Source organism: Schistocerca serialis, chromosome 5 (assembly GCF_023864345.2).
Source record: "Schistocerca serialis cubense isolate TAMUIC-IGC-003099 chromosome 5, iqSchSeri2.2, whole genome shotgun sequence".
In the NCBI taxonomy this organism is placed as follows: Eukaryota; Metazoa; Arthropoda; class Insecta; order Orthoptera; family Acrididae; genus Schistocerca; species Schistocerca serialis.
Genome location: NC_064642.1, coordinates 78,707,155 through 78,725,259, shown reverse-complemented (window position 1 = coordinate 78,725,259; position 18,105 = coordinate 78,707,155). Strand labels below are relative to the sequence as shown.

General features: G+C 43.6%; 1 protein-coding gene across 1 annotated transcript in view; it reads right to left on the bottom strand.

Annotated features, from left to right (window-relative positions):
- The window catches only part of LOC126481753 (putative mediator of RNA polymerase II transcription subunit 23), a 367,427-nt gene that overhangs the window by 24,165 nt on the left and 325,157 nt on the right, over window positions 1–18,105 (bottom strand). Inside the window, exon 2 of the mRNA XM_050105708.1 lies at window positions 4,782–5,027. Coding sequence (XP_049961665.1) covers window positions 4,782–5,027 — 246 coding nt within the window. The remainder of the gene's footprint in view (window positions 1–4,781; window positions 5,028–18,105) is intronic.

Genomic DNA, 18,105 nt, shown 5'->3' with positions numbered 1-18,105 from the left:
TTCCTCTGTTCCTGGGAAAATAGAATTCTTTGTAGAAGCCTTTTAGACAGATGTGAGATCTCTAGGCAAGTGTGGCTTTCCTCAGGCCATGTGAATGTTTGCTACGATGTCTCAGAGTAACGTACAGTTTAAACTTTCAGAATACTATCTTCTAATTGGATTATTGGGTGTTTCTCTGGACAGCTCGTGCTTTCAAGCTCTGGCTACATGCAGAGTTGCCTATTTGTCAATTTCACAATTGCGTTATTGAGTGGGGAAGCTTCGTGGCTCCGGCTGTCCACTTTTTAGCTATTAGCTGACGAATAATGAGATAGTTGGAAATTGTTTAACGCTCTTATGTATTTTTCATTCGTTGGAAATCTGAATCTCCGTGCTCACTGGGAGGCGATTTCCAGTTCTGGGGCCCTATTCTGTATCGTTCATACCAATCGGTGTAGTAGGTTAGTCTGGGTAGTGACGTCATTTTCGGTTCTTTATCGAAATATCCTATTCAGTAAGCTTCTGAGACTTGTTACCGAACGGTCCTCCCACCGACTTTACGACAATTGTACCGAGAGGTTTTGGATTTCGGTCTGGCCCTGTCGATCGGTGAGCTGTGGTTTCTGTACACCTATAATTTGTTATTTTAAACATATTTAGCGGTTTTAGCTTTGGATTTAGTGATTGTGTTACTAAAGAATCACCAGAGGACGCATCTGGTTGGAAAGTGAGTTCATAATAGACTATTTTCCTTTGTTAGAAATATGGTCAGGTTAGGTTGTTACTGTGAGTGATTCCATCCAAAAAAAGTTTTCGGTCAATCTTCTCTCAAAATACATATTATTTTTATGCAAATAAGAGTTTAAAGATCATTAATATCAAGACATCGGCTCTGCTTAGGTATATTACATGAGTGTGAACTGACGTTACTAGTGACTTCATGTATTTTTTCCCACATGTGGTTTAGTTAGTAACTATCGAAAGGTGTTTACAACTTTCAAGTAACAATGCAAAGCAATTATGTGAAGCCTGATATTGGAAACCTTCCAAACTATCACGCATTTATGACTTACGCAGCACCGTTTGGCATGAAAGTCAGCCTACGTTCCTCTACGTAATAATACAAGAATTGAGCCCTACGTTACCGGTGTTCGGCATCGCCAAGTGGTTAGCGCGCGGGAAAGCGGTGCGAAAGGTCATTGGTTCCCGCATGGATAGATACAAATTTTTTTTTCCTCTTCATATATGCAACACATTCTGAGACATTGTTATTCGTGTCAAGATTTTTCTGCACGAAAGAGTTCACTTCCTCAGTAATGATTTCGTGATTTATGTGTGTTTAAAATACGAAATATGAAATTGTTGGAGATGAAATTGCTTTGAGTCAATCAACCGACAGTCACCTTTATATTTTTTCTTGTCAGAAATAATTCACCATTTTTTTCGGGATATGTAGCGATTTCCGAGTATACGGTTGGACAGGAATCTAAGAGCGCAACTTAAATTACTGAGAATGTAATTATCAGCAGTCATCTTCATACTATTGCTTGTCACAAGTATTTATCTGCGACCGAATCCTCAACCACATTAGACAGAGATGAAAGATCTCTGCCGTAATACACTCCTGGAAATGGAAAAAAGAACACATTGACACCGGTGTGTCAGACCCACCATACTTGCTCCGGACACTGCGAGAGGGCTGTACAAGCAATGATCACACGCACGGCACAGCGGACACACCAGGAACCGCGGTGTTGGCCGTCGAATGGCGCTAGCTGCGCAGCATTTGTGCACCGCCGCCGTCAGTGTCAGCCGGTTTGCCGTGGCATACGGAGCTCCATCGCAGTCTTTAACACTGGTAGCATGCCGCGACAGCGTGGACGTGAACCGTATGTGCAGTTGACGGGCTTTGAGCGAGGGCGTATAGTGGGCATGTGGGAGGCCGGGTGGATGTACCGCCGAATTGCTCAACACGTGGGGCGTGAGGTCTCCACAGTACATCGATGTTGTCGCCAGTGGTCGGCGGAAGGTGCACGTGCCCGTCGACCTGGGACCGGACCGCAGCGACGCACGGATGCACGCCAAGACCGTAGGATCCTACGCAGTGCCGTAGGGGACCGCACCGCCACATCCCAGCAAATTAGGGACACTGTTGCTTCTGGGGTATCGGCGAGGACCATTCGCAACCGTCTCCATGAAGCTGGGCTACGGTCCCGCACACCGTTAGGCCGTCTTCCGCTCACGCCCCAACATCGTGCAGCCCGCCTCCAGTGGTGTCGCGACAGGCGTGAATGGAGGGACGAATGGAGACGTGTCTTCAGCGATGAGAGTCGCTTCTGCCTTGGTGCCAATGATGGTCGTATGCGTGTTTGGCGCCGTGCAGGTGAGCGCCACAATCAGGACTGCATATGACCGAGGCACACAGGGCCAACACCCGGTATCATGGTGTGGGGAGCGATCTCCTACACTGGCCGTACACCACTGGTGATCGTCGAGGGGACACTGAATAGTGCACGGTACATCCAAACCGTCTTCGAACCCATCGTTCTACCATTCCTAGACCGGCAAGGGAACTTGCTGTTCCAACAGGACAATGCACGTCCGCATGTATCCCGTGCCACCCAACGTGCTCTAGAAGGTGTAAGTCAACTACCCTGGCCAGCAAGATCTCCGGATCTGTCCCCCATTGAGCATGTTTGGGACTGGATGAAGCGTCGTCTCACGCGGTCTGCACGTCCAGCACGAACGCTGGTCCAACTGAGGCGCCAGGTGGAAATGGCATGGCAAGCCGTTCCACAGGACTACATCCAGCATCTCTACGATCGTCTCCATGGGAGAATAGCAGCCTGCATTGCTGCGAAAGGTGGATATACACTGTACTAGTGCCGACATTGTGCATGCTCTGTTGCCTGTGTCTATGTGCCTGTGGTTCTGTCAGTGTGATCATGTGATGTATCTGACCCCAGGAATGTGTCAATAAAGTTTCTCCTTCCTGGGACAATGAATTCACGGTGTTCTTATTTCAATTTCCAGGAGTGTATTTAGACTGTAGCACCATATACGAAACATTTTCATTCATGAGATGCATGTTATAAACTTTTGCAAACTGCAGGAGCTCTCGAAAATGCGTTTTTTTTCAGTTTTGTTTTTAAGACCCAAATCGTTGACGTATCATATAGGGAAGTGGGCTCCTTAATCATTTGGATCTCTAGGTGCGAGTTATAACCACATTCTGTTTATCTTCTTATTCTTTGAAACTCAATGTATTAGTACAATGTGGTACTACACACTATTCCTAACTCATTTTCCGAAACGTAAAATCCAAAACACGATGTCAGTGTGAAAGAGAATAAGATGACATAACGCGTCGTTTACGACAATCTGCCGAATACAGTCAAATACGCTATCGTTATTATGCATGCATGGAAACATGCGGTCAGAGAAACTGTAAAAAATTTTATGCATTTCAGCCGAGTATCATGGAAATGGATATACAGCGCCTGATACTGTTAAGGAGGAGGCAAGGGCGATGAAGGCGGGCACTTCAGCTCGATGGAATGCGGCGTCATGCGCAAACGCAATTTTCGGTACTTGGAAGAATAGCACCCCAGATCACGTAAGTGATGGGGGATAGCACGCCTGTGTCGTCTGCTAGCTGCTTTGTGTTAGTGGAGCTGTGCGCGCTGCAGTGCGTATGCGCGCATCTGCGGCCGCTGGCTTTTGATTGGCTTGCGCGACACGAACCGACAACAGCGCTTCGCTTCTCTAGACCCGAACTGTATCGTCACCGAAATGCATACTGAATAACGCAAGGACTCTAACTCGAGTACTAGACCGTTCGGTGCTCTTAAGTACCGAAACGATCGGCGCAATGGCGGAAAGATACAGAATAGGCACCCAGACTAGACTAATTCGCTCGCTTCAGGCGCTCAGTACGTGTGGTTAAAGTCACAAATGCAGCGTGCTCCTCTCAAAGTTCAGTTTGGAAATCTTATGAGGTACACTCCTATATTTCTGTGAACTTTCCACATTTAATTCAAGTTCAAGTGGCTCTGAGCACTATGGGACTCAACATCGCAGGTCATAAGTCCCCTAGAACTTAGAACTACTTAAACCTAACTAACCTAAGGACATCACACACACCCATGCCCGAGGCAGGATTCGAACCTGCGACCGTAGCAGTCCCGCGGTTCCGGACTGCAGCGCCAGAACCGCTAGACCACCGCGGCCGGCACGTTTAATTAACAATATTTGCAGTCACTGGCCATATCCACGCATTATTAACGTAATTATATTTTATTCTCAGCATCAGCCTGTGCCGAGGTTCTACTTTGAGTTGCATTCCCTTGTCCTATTGTCAATGGTTCTGTTTAAGATGTCAGTAGTTATTTTCTAGTTCAAATCCAATATAACGAGTTGTTATGGAGTCCATTTGTTTCCATTCGTGACTGGAGGAGCCATCCTCTCATTTCCATACCTACGTGAGTGGTTGGTACCCATTTGTTTCATGTTTGATTTGGTCACCCGGATTAATATTCATTTATATAAGAAGTTTTCCATTATGTGACAGTATCTTTGTTTATGATTAATCTCCATCATTATTTGGGGTGATTCCTCATTCTGTTGTGCACCAAAATTTTCTGGCGTCCTAGGAGTTATGCTCCCACCTCAGCCGACACCCAACAGGTTCACTAATATTTTTGTCCAGTGAGCTTACACTGCGATGCGGTGCAAAGTTTTGTTTTGACAACTTGTTCGATACAGTAAGGAAATAAAGTCAGTATAAGGCACTCGGAGCTCACCTTTTACCGTAGTATCGACACTGGGTCTGCTTGGTGACGCGTTGCGCCTGTATCCGACCACCAGGCTCAAGGAGATTCCGCAGACCGTGACGAGCACGACGAGCAGCACGATGAAGACGATGTTGCGCTCGCAGCAGGACTGCACGACGTCGGCTCCCACGTCTCTGATCAGCCCAGTCAACTGACCCTTCCGAGCCAGCTCCGCCGCTATCAGCTGACACCCAGATGGCTTCACAGTCCTGAAATCTGAAGATACACCGTGTCCTGAGCCACTGACTGCCACATGCGTGCAACGCTATTGGCTTTATTCGTGCACAATATTTAGCGAACAACAGTTGCAGATACGACCGTAGATTCCGTCTATCCAACAATTTTGGAATGGCAGGAAGCGACGGACTGGGGGAGTATAAGGTGCTGGTGGATTTACTGGACAAATTTAAATTAATCGTTTATTAAAAGGAACCGAGAGTGAACTTTACACTTTACTGCTAGAGAGAATTCACGCTGGCTGATCCCAACAGTTATATCTTGAATTTTACTTACTCTGAAGAGTCAAAGAAACTTGTACACTTGCGTAATATAGTGTAGGGCCCTCGCGAGTACGCAGAAGTATCGCAACACGACGTGGCACGAACTCCACTAATGTCTCAAGTTGTGCTGGACACGATGAATTCTGCAGGGCTCTCCATAAATCCGTAAGAGTACGAGGGGGTGGAGATGTCTTCTGAACAGCACGTTGAAATGCATCCCACGTATGCTCAATAATGTTCATGTCTGGCGAGTTTGGTGGCCAGTGGAAGTGTTTAAATTCAGAAGAGTGTTCCTGGAGCCACTCTGTAGCATTCTCCTGCTGGAATTTCCCAAGTCTATCGGAATGCACAATGGACATGAATGGATGCTGGTGATCAGACAGGATTCTTATGTGCATGCCACCTGTGAGAGTAGCGTCTAGAGGTATCAGGCGTCCTACATCAAGCCACCTACTCACGCCCCACATCATTACAGACCATCCACCAGCTTGAACAGTCCCATGCTGACATGCAGGGTTCATGGGGTTTGGGTTTGGGTTGTTTGGGGAAGGAGACCAGACAGCGAGGTCATCGGTCTCATCGGAGTAGGGAAGGATGGGGAAGGACGTCGGCCGTGCCCTTTGAGAGGAACCATCCCGGTATTTGCCTGGAGTGATTTAGGGAAATCACGGAAAATCTAAATCAGGATGGCCGGACGCGGGATTGAACCGTCGTCCTCCCGAATGCGAGTCCAGTGTCTAACCACTGCGCAGGGTTCATGGGTTCGTAAGGTTGTCTCCATGCCCATACACGTCCATCCATTCGATACAATTTGAAAATAGATTCGTCCGACCAGACAACACGTTTCCTGTCATCAACAGTCGAATGCTAGTGTTTATCGTCCCAGGCGAGGCGTAAAGTTTTGTGTCGTGTAGTCATCAAGGGTACACGAGTGGGACAGCGGCTCCGAAATTCATATCGATGATGTTTGGTTGAATGGTTCGCAATCTGACACTTGTTGATGGCCCAGCACTGATACCTGCAGCAACTTGCGGAAGGGTTGCACTTCTGCCACGGTGAACGATTCTCTTGAGTCGTCGTTGCTCTCGTTCTTGTCGGATCTTTTTCCGGCTGCAGCGACGTCGGAGATTTGACGTTTGACCGGATTAATGATATTCACGGTTCACTCCTGAAATAGTCGTACGGGAAAACTCTTCACCGGTACCTCGGAGACGCTGTGTCCCATCGCTCATGTGCCGACTATAACACCACGTTCAAACTCACTTACATCTTGAAAACCCACCATTGTAGCAGCAGTAACCGATCTGACAACAGCACCGGACACTTGATGTCTTATATAGGCGTTGTCGACCGCAGCACCGTCTATTGCCTGTTTACACATCTTTGTATTTGAATACGCATGCTTATACCAGTTTCTTTGGAGCTTTAGTGTATTGCGTTTGACTGTGAGACAACAAATCTTCTACCTTATAATTGATATGAAAATGTAAGTCTGTAATTTCTCATGCGCATTACATTAAAACAACAAATAAGATGCAGAGACATATACCTGTCATCAAAGCACGGTGACACACGAAATGTGATACACTGAGTGCTAATGCTCAGTGCTAAAACTCAAAATATTAAGACCAATATTTCAGAAAAATGCCTTAAAGTGGGTATTCACGCAAAACTTTACATAAGAACATTCACGGCGTGTTCACCAGTTCAGTCGGGACACAGCTAAATGCTTGCACACTTTGGCACAAATTCCGCAATTAACATTTTCACAGAAAAATCCAAAAATTAACATATATAGCATTTACATCAGCTACCTTAAGGCATGTGGAAAACCTTGCGTCCCAGTAACACATGACAGTTCTCTGCAGCACTTAATTGCATACGTAAATGCACGACAACCTACACATAACACTAATTTTAACAAACTGGAATGAAAGTACGAAACTTGACATGTCATGACAGGCCTTCTGACTTATGCAAGAGACCAACGAGGCACACACAGATTAAAACTGCGTGCCGGACCGGTAATCGAACTCGGGAACTTTTCCTTTCGCAGGAAAGTACTCTAGCATCTGAGATATCCAATCACGACTCACAACCCGTCCTCACAACTTCAATTCTCCTACCTTCCGAACTTCACAGGAGCTCTTCTACGAACCTTGCAGAGCTAGTACTCCCGGAAGAATGAATATTGCGGAGACATGGCTTAGCCACAGCCTGTGGGGTGTTTCCAGAATGAAATTTTCACTCTGCAGCGGAATGTACGCTGATATGAATATCTCATTCTGGCACACACAGTTTAACAAGGCACTGACATGCAGCTGGCAATACCACCCCAATTTCTGACACCCACCTCCCTCCCCACCCCACCCCCCTCCAAAAAAAAAGGGAAGAAAAGTAAAACAAACAAAGCTGTACAAAGCATAATGGCCGACAGAACAACGTCACTCACACTCATGGCAACCTTTGTCAGCCTCAGCTGAGCACCATGCTAATGCCGCTGGGATGCCGTTATCCAGACACACAGCAGGAGAAGACGGCAAACTGACAGCTTACATCCACTGATGGCGCATCCACAGTGAACATCTGTGTATCTGTGCGATATTCGGTATAATACAGCATCGAGGTAATGGTAGGCCGACAGTCTGTTTGTAACACCATAGCTCTAATGCTGTACTGATTTATTTTGCCTTTTGTTTTATTTAATGTTATATCGTTGAGTTTCTGTAAATGTTGTTGGATTGAATCGATACCATGAGAGTGTTTACTCTTTAATTTGTAAAAACTTTGATGTCATGGTTTGATTCTATGCAACGTAGTGTATCATCATTTAAATTCTTTGTCTCATTTGGAGGTAACAAAATGTATGTAATTGTAATTTTCTTTAAATAATTTTTTATAGAAATACCAATATGTGCAAACGATATGTTGTGTTTGAAGTAACTACTTGCTGTTGTGTAAAGACTGACCTTCACTTAGGGTACTTAGTTATTTTGTAAGTAGAAGGTGGTGTGGTTCCCCTCAGGAACTGTGTGCGCGCGCAAAATGTGGTGGGTATGGATAGAAAATGGTTCAAATGGCTCTGAGCACTATGGGATTTAACATCTGTGGTCATCAGTCCCCTAGCCATCACGAGGCAGAGAAAACCCCAGACCCCGCCGGGAATCGAACCCGGGAACCCGGGCATGGGAAGCGAGAACGCTACCGCACGACTACGAGATGCGGGCGGTATGGATAGAAAGGCGGAACCAAGAGTCAGTCGGGGACGAGCTACCAAACTGTCAACTGCTCATGTAAAAGCTGTGTATTGTGCTGGAGCTGAGAGAGGCTTTTCATGCCGCTTTCCAATGTCTCGGATAGATCGATAAAGAGCTGGAACTCTTCTGGAATTGGTATCTATTGCCGCCACCAAGAAATGACAGAGTCAAGCATTTCCGCCTGAAAATCCACCCACCGACATGCACTCGCCACCACGTTGCGCAATCACTGAAAAGGAACCAAGGAATTGTAGTAATGTACAGTGAAGGATCAGCTCATGTGGATGATTTAATTGTTTTCAATTATAAGGTAAACAAAAAGACTATTTATGAAAACCTACCTTGATCTATCCTCTGTCACATTCCACTTAGGATCCTTCCCATGCTAAAGTGATTACCGAGTGTCCTTATTGGAAGAACATTAAAGCCCCGAGTTTTACTAATTAATGCCCCTTGAACATAGTAAAAAGGAAGTTAATGCGGCAAGAGAGTGAGCTAAAGTAAATAATGTTTGCTGAAAGTAATTTTGCAATTAAAACTGTCTGTTAAAAGTTTGTGCGCTTGCTAAAAGAACTAAAGTGAAAAATAGAATTTAAAGTAATAAAGTAGTACAAACAGGTATTACAATAGTTTGCTGTCACCTTAAAAAATAAAAGTTCTTAAAACTAAGGCTTATAAAGTTTTGCTTAGTAAATGATCATATTGCTGACTGTTGTAAATCGCGAAAGATGAGTCAGTATCTTACAAATATGTCAATTTTGTGTCTCACTGTAGTAAAAGTTGAAAGCTGCAGTTGTGGAAAGTTATATACTCATGCTTGCTAAGCACTTGTTTCTCTTGTGTATTGAAAGTGCATATTAGTAGTGTAACAGGATCCACAGTTTATCCTTTATGCTCATGATAAATAACAATTAATAGAAAGACCACTATCTATGAAAACAGTAGCTTCTTTTATTCAAAGGTCAGTGAGAAAATGTTTGTTAGTGAAATACATTTACCTTTCATTCTAAATAGAAAAGTATTTATCTGAGGGAGACTTAACCTATGCCCAGCTCATAATTTTTGCAATGAACTACATTTAAAATTTTTTGTCAGATAGAAAAATGTTTGAAAAGTAATGCTGAACCTATGTCCACTTTATGAGTCTACAGTGATTATTAATAGTAATATTATTGAGACCACTCAGTTTGACTAAGCCCTGAAGGCAACAGTGTGTATCGTTACCTGTTATTTTTATGCAAATAGTTTGTTCTGCTCTAGCTGTCAGCTTCAACCTTAATGTTAACATATGCAGGTGCCAGTGTTCATTGCACTCTCGTGTGACAAAGTATAGGCTGTGTTTGCCCATTGAAGTTACTTACTTTCAGTTTCTTGAATAAGAATGTTACTCATTCTTATGCCTGATTAGGCTGGCGACCGTTTTTATTATTATTTGAACACTATGGATAGGTAAATTATTGCTTGTTACTGTTTAAATATTTACGTAATTCTGACTTTCACTCCTGACAAGCCACCTCCGTTAGGTACATCACGGTCAACACAACAAAATTCCTTTCAGAGGGTAACACTGCTCTTCTTCTTTATACTGTAATTGCTTTAATAAAAATAATTTCATTATACGAACTGCCTCCAGCTTTAGGTTATAGAATGACAGTAGCGGGCGGTAGTGTTATATGTTCCTGATGCCTGTTGCTCCCCAACACCCACGTGACTCCTGTCCTCCGTGCATGACGCAGAGCACTGGCAGACAAACAACAGCCTGCACTCCGTGTGCGTAGCTAAGGACTACCCTCCGTGTTCAGTGGTCGCGGCGACAACTTCAATACACAGGCCGGCAGCTGCCCAAACCACTGCAGCGGTCCACGTTTTTCCTTCCTTCATATGCGAACTACCGACCGAGACCGTGCACGAGCCAACGCCGCTCGACTTCCACATCGTCACAGATCACCAGCACCACGGCGTACTCTCGACAAGCCTTCCTGATACCGATTGCCAGAGACATGGTGTCACAGCTCGACAACTAACCTATACGTAGTATCTTCGCAAATATGTGATGTGCTCTACGAGTGTCAGACTAATAGAAGAAAGTATGTTATACTCAACGGCGAAAGCCCTACAAAAACGAAAGTTACGCCGAGGAAATGTAATAGGAGCCCTAATGGCGGGTTGTTAATGCCGAGTTGTTAAACTTTCTCTATTTAACACGTTATAACACGGGAACTAATTACGTTTACAAGTACCAAACGTGGTAGCGTTAATGTCAAGGACTTGGGGAAGAGAAACAATGAAGAATCAACCCAGTTGAAAGGTTTTTAATGTGCTGCTACGGTACATCGTACCATTACACACAGTTACCATTACTGCTACAAAAGGGACGCAATATGGCGTCCGTAAGTAACCAGAAGAGTCTGAAACCGCAGGACTGCATTCTGCACAGCAGAACAGAGCATGTCCCTAGGTACGCTAGCTACCTGTCTTGATATGCTGCGCTTCAGATCAGCATATGTGTGAATGTTCCCCTGGTAAACCCCATCCTTCAGGTAGCCTCACAAACAAATCACAAGGAGTGAGATAACGTGATCGTGCCGGCCAAGCATTTGCAAACGATCGGCTGATAATTCGACAGTTTCCAAATGTGTTTAGGAGAAGCAGATGAACTTCACAGGCGATGTATGCTGGGGTCACATCTTGCATGAAAACCGTTGATTTCAATGCGTCTCTTCCTGTAGGGCGGGTATGACATAGTGGCGAAACATATCGCAGTAATGCTGGCCAGCCACACTGCAAGTCTTTGGCCCTTGAGCGCCAACTTGTTGAAAAAGAATGGACCAATGGTGAACATAGCCGTGAAGCAACACCATACGGTGACACGTTCACAATACAGAGGAACTTCATGCACAGTGACTGGAGGTGAAGACCCTACACTCAGCAGTTCTGAGTGATAACCTCATCCGTCAGAGAAAAATGAGCTTCGTCTGTTCATAGGATGGTCTAGGGTCAGCCCTTGTCAATTTCAATCCTTGCGAGAAAATGGAGAGCGAAGTCAATACTTCGTTGTGCGTCCTGTGGTGCAAGCTGCTGTACGATATGGATCTTGTATGGATACCATGTGAGAATCGTATGAAGCACCTTCCGTACAGTGGACCACGGTATGCTCAACTGTCGTGACACAGCACGCGCACTGCCTGGTAATCAGGAAGTGCGTGCAGCGTTGTCTGCCATAGCGACAGCGATTTCATCAGCCAGCTGTGGTGCAACCGGCCATCGGCCTCTTCCCAGAGCGACGCCCAGTTCTCCAGTTGATTCGGACTTCTTCATCATGCTCCGCACAGTAGGTGGAGAAAGAGGACCCTTCCGTAATCCCTTCATCCGGCGAAATGCCCTGCTCCGTTTGTTCAAGCTCGTGTTGACACCTCAACAAGTGCTCTGCGACTGATCAGGTGTGTGAGATTATGAATCACAATGACAGATCACGGCACCTGGTGGCCATTGTTGGAACTGGACGGTCACGCTGTGACACATGGAAATCATGCACCCCATAATCTGGACATTAATGCTACGAAGTCTGGTAGTCGTAAGGTAATTAGTTTCCGTTTTATAACCTGTTAACTAGGGAAAGTTCAATTATAACCACCCGGTACTTTGTAGAAGATCTCAGAGAGAACTGTAAGAATGGAAGACAAAGAACGAGCAGCGTTATGCGTACTTGGGCGAGTTAGGCTGGTACTGAGGGGAGTTGAATTTGCTTGCTTGGCTGGAAGCGAATCGGCGAGACGAGGACGGCCGGCTGAGGTGGCCGTGCGGTTCCAGGCGCTACAGTCTGGAACCGCGCGACCACTACGGTCGCAGATTTGAATCCTGCCTCGGACATGGATGTGTGTGATGTCCTTAGGTTAGTTAGGTTTAAGTAGTTCTAAGTTCTAGGTGACTGATGACCGCAGAAATTAAGTCCCATAGTGCTCAGAGCCATTTGAACCATTTAGACGAGGACTACGTGTGGCCACTCCACGTGAGCTCAGATGCAGAGAAAAGGTGCAAGTGACCAGTAATTGATAGTTCCTGGTACGGAGAATTTGGGCGCTTAAGAGGACAGGCAGTGCTCCAGGAAATGGCGGAGTGTTGGACAAGCCGAAAGATGGCTTCTAGGAGCTCTTCAAGAATCTATAGTAATTCATAGTCAAGTATTAAAGCAGCGAGTGAATCTGAATAAACCTGGGATCTCAGAAAAGTGAGGTGCATAAAATGGCACAACAATATTTCAGCATATTTAAAACTACAGAAATTAATATTTCACAGCAAACAAATGTTTTCTGAATGAACTTGTGAACAAACAACTTTTAAACACTTCATGTGATTTCAACATATGATACCTCTGTTTGACAGCATTGCACTACAGCTGTCATCTCTGGAAGCTACAAATCTGCATCTGTTTTATAACGTTTTTTTTACACCTTTTCATTATGAAAATGTTTGTAGTAGCATTGTGTCCCCCACCATTACACAGCAAATGAATACAGCCATGAATATCTCACATTTTGTTATACTTATGTATTTATTTAATGAAAAGTTTACTGTATTTCCAGTAATGTTATTTAAATTTAAATTACAACTGATAATATAAAATCGTGGTAATTTAAGAAGTGGCTAATTGCAGCGTTACCTGACACCACCTTTGTAAAAAAGTGAAAGAGTGTCAAAAGAGTTTTTGTCGAGAAGGTATATATAATTGTTTAAACAATATGTGGCGACAATATGTTGTCATTTATAGTTAGTGCACTTGAGCAAGAATACTGGCTTATGTATTTATGGAAAAAACTTTGTTTATATTTATTGTGAATGGTCTGAGTGTTAATATTTGTAACATTTCTTTATTTAAATGTTTTTGTAATACATAAGTTTAGTCCAGGAAGTGGCTGAGTTGAGTGAAATGATATCTGTGGAATGTAGGAATTATGAATATTTTTGGGGACCGCCTTCAGCCAATAGAAAAGGAGACAGTAATAGATCACTATGGGAGTCGAGTGGAAATTGTGACTTTTCGGGTTAAGAGCTCCTAAAGGGAACGATTCTGAACACTTTTACGTTTATGCTTGAATGAAGCAGACCTGCTGGTGCTAACGAGTGGTATTCGATCGTGTAGGTGGCTGATTCTGGGAGGTGGCCACTTCCATGTTTTAACTTCTGAAGTGACTTTAGATTTTGAAAGGTCTAAATGTGCTCTGTAGGACTCTAACATCTTCCGTTTGAATTACAGAACTGAGGATAGACAAAATATGAGTTTCTACTCATCATACTGTACATGTTAATTTGTAAATCATCATGTTGAACTCTCAACTGTTTTGAGCTGCTGAATTTGTCATGTATTGTGATTAAGAAATGGGCTTAATTGTTACTTATCTTTGAGGACTGTTAAGTTCCATGATTTTGCGATCATTCTTGTAATGCACTCAATATAACTTAACTACATTTGATAATGATATTTTCTGCCTATATTTGAACTGAATATCATAAGACCTTTCTTGAATAAACATTATTCAACATAATGCTCTGTAGACTACATCAGTTACAGGCATTGTAGGAGAACAATTGTTATTAAATTATTCATGAACTTTCATTTTTCGTTTCCTTTTATTTTATTAACTCACATTTCTAGTCAACGTATACACAATTTGACTGCAGGATCACAGCTGCAGGTTATTATCTGCAGCGAATTACCTTCAGGGGATAAAATGTGATATTCACCACTTGACGCTGTGACTATATCGAGCTATTCTTTTTAAACAGAGCCGGGCATAGCCCAAGTAACCACAGGTAAAGATGCAACTGGTTTGCTAGTATGGGATGCTGTTTAGAAGAGCAACTGAGCAGCAGGTACTCAATGTTAGACACTGGCGCAGAGCTACTGTTCAATCTACGCGTCAAGGAAACAATCATGCCAACAAAAGAAGAATAACAATAATGATGGAGGGTATCAATGACGATCATTACTGATGATACTGCCACCCTCAGTGAAAATGAGGACGAATTACAGGACAGTCTAATTGTGTTGCTTATGCCACATTGCACATCACATACATACACTGTGTGAACAAAAGTAACCGGACACCCTCAAAAACATACGCTTTTCATATTAGGTGCATTGTGCTGCCACCTACTGCCAGGTACTCCATATCAGCGATATGTACTATTAAACATCATGAAAGAGCAGAATGGGGCCCTTCTCGGAACTCACCGACTTCGAACGTGGTCAGGTGATTGGGTGTCACTTGTGTCATACGTGTACGCGAGATTTCCACACTCCTAAACATTCGAAGCTCCCCTGTTTCCGATGTGATAGTAAAGTGGGAACGTGAAGGGACACGTACAGCACGAAAGCATACAGGCCGATCTCGTCTGTTGACTGACAGAGACTGCCGACAGTTGAAGAGGATTGTAATGTGTAATAGGCAGACATCTATCCATACCATCACACAGGAATTCCAAACTACAAGTACTATGACAGTTAGGTAGCAGGTGAGAAAACTTGGATTTCATGGTCGAGTGCTGCTCATAAGCTACACATCACGACGGTAAATGCAAAACGACGCCTCGCTTGGTGTAAGGAGCGTAAACATTGGGCGAATGAACAGTGGAAAGACGTTGTGTGGAGTGACGAATCAAGATACACAAGGTGGCGATCCGAAGGCAGATTGCGTGTGTGGTGAATGCCCGGTGAACGTCATCTGCCAGCGTGAGTAGTACCAACAGTAAAATTCGGTGGCGGTGGTGTCATGGTGTGGTCGTGTTTTTCATGGATGGGGCGTGTACCCATTGTTGTTTTGCGTAGCACTATCACAGCACAGGCCTACATTGATGTTTTAAGCACCTTCCTGCTTCCCACTGTTGAAGAGCAATTCGGGGATGACGATTGCATCTTTCAACACGATCGAGCACCTGTTCATAATTCATGGGCTGTGACGGAGCGGTTACACGACAATAACTTCCCTGTAATGAACCGGTCTGCACTGAGTCCTGGCTTCAATCCTATAGAAACCTTTGGAATGTTTCGGAACGCCGACTTCGTGCTAGGCCTCGCCGACCGACATCGATACCTCTCCTCAGTGCAGCACTCCGTGAAGAATAGGCTGCCATTCCCCAAGAAAGCGTCCAGCATCGGACTGAACGTATGGCTGTGAGAGTGGAAGCTGTCATCAAGGGTGGTCCAACAACATACTGAATTCCAGAATTACCGATGAAGGGCGCCACGAACTTGTAAGTCATTTTCAGTGAGGTGTCTGGATACTTTTGTTCACATTGTGCATTTAGCTGTAGCTGTGGAAGCAAATAACCTGGGTAGAACGCTTTGCTCCCCAGCCTTTTCTTTGCAGCTCACGAATTCTGTGCCATACAACATAGATTGGCTTGATTTCATCATCTCCCTCCTTCTTTTTACATTTTTTTTAGGAGCTTGCTGTTAGATTCTCAGCTACTTCGCTGTCTGGCTTGTCAGTTTTGAGCACTGTAATGTCTGTTTTGTGTTTTTGCTTTGAGTATTTATGAAGACCTTCTGAATGTGTAAGAGATTTTGTTATTGGGTACATTTTACACGGATTTTTCCAACGTGGTACCTAGGCTGTGTGAGGTGCCATTTGAGTTGGTTAACATGGCTCTGTGATGCTATTGTCTCTGTCTCAGGTGATCTACAGAGATGTAAAGATCCCCATAAGAACATTCGACTTTAAAAGGAACAATTTCATGCTTTTAATAATGGCTTATTAAATGGAAAGTACTAGGAGTGACCCAGTTGACTATGAAAGTATGAATACCACATCTCACAAAGACATATTGATTATGGGGTTCATTAAACTATCAAAGTAAACAAATGTTCACTATAACTATCTGGTTTATTATCAAAAGACATAAAAAATATTTTACCCACTGAATCAAGAATGCAGTCAATTAATAAGTGGACAAGCGTGTGCAAATAGCTTTGGCACAAGTAGTTGAATACATGAAACAATGAAATAAAGCTATGATGTGAACGTGGTCAGCGACTGTGGGAAAGGGTAATGACTTACAGAGAGGTCCCATAAAAGTACAAACAACACCAATACTTTTGCTTTGTGGCTGTGAAACTCGGGGCAACAAAACAAAACCCTGATGGAAATTAACTTCATGCTAGCCTCATCTCAGTGGATGTAAGGACAGCCCTTGATTACCACTCAGAAAATCTGTTAGGGCAGACGACAGCTGCCGTCAACTATGTCCTGAAGAAAATTCTTTTCTTACTCTCCACTACGAAAGGTTGTGACATAGAAGGGAAGTCACCAGCCACTTGCAACAGACCTTGCAAGTTCTGACTAATGATAATTTAATAAACAAGTTTAATAATGTCTTGCATTTACAGATTTTTGTTGTGGTCAACCAATGGAGTATATTTCTCTCTTGACACAGTGAAGAAGGCAGAATATCCCCCCCTCCCACTCTGTAATCGATTTCAAGTTACAGCCAATCCGAAAATGTCTATGTACACATACAGGAGATTTCTCCCCTACTACCAAAATAATTACTATCAGCCAGCTAGAGAACCCATTACCAAAATTTCGACAAGCATCCCCCCTAGCCTCGTCTGGGTTGCTACCGCGGTATGTAGCCTTGTGTCCTCACCTGTTTTTCAGATTATTTTCATGTCTCACACAATGAAGTTTATGGCATGTTGGTCAGCTTCATTTGTTGCCCTTGTTGGGCCAGGCTGGCAAATCACTTCCCCATTGTATTTTGCCTGCCAGGCCTGGCTTTCAACAGAAAACATCTTTAAGATTAGTGCCTTTCTCGGAAGTAAATCTCTCCTTTTGTCAGCCAGTTAAAAACCCCAAGGCTGACATATTTACAAGACTCCGTCACCACACCAATAGGAAAATAATTACAAATATAGTTGGAATCACAGAATTAGCAGTAGTTATCATTGTTTGCAGTTTTCATGCAGAATTAGAGATTTGAGTTGACTTACTATTTGGATCTGCGTATTGAATTATAAACCAGATTAGAGCACAGTTTGGGAATAAATAGCCGTGCAATATTTGGTCGAAAATCCATCATCGCATTTGTTACCTGCAATTTCATAATAGCTAGTTTCAGAGTTTCTTAATTATTCCTTGCTTTTACCAACATTTGCTACCATCTCAAGATCCTCTTTCAATTTCGTAAGTACATTCGGTTGTTCCTCATCCTATACGTATTACATTAAGTGTCGACACCAATATACAAACTTGAATCGCAGGTCAATAATCCTGTCTTCCATAGGAAAGACAAATAACACAAGAAAAATAGTTTAACAAGAAATAATAGTGCATTTAGTCCCTAGAGTGTCCTGTCCAGTGAAAAGTGAAGAACTGCCATGACAGCGTGCTTAAAAGTAATGCGTCTTTCCACATGTCAGTTGAGATTACATCCTATGCTTCCACATTAAATTTGTATGCAAAATTCTTTGTGGAATTAGTTTTTTTACCTGAAAAATATCGAAATTTCTTTCTCAGTGTTTGTTTTATTTTAATTCTT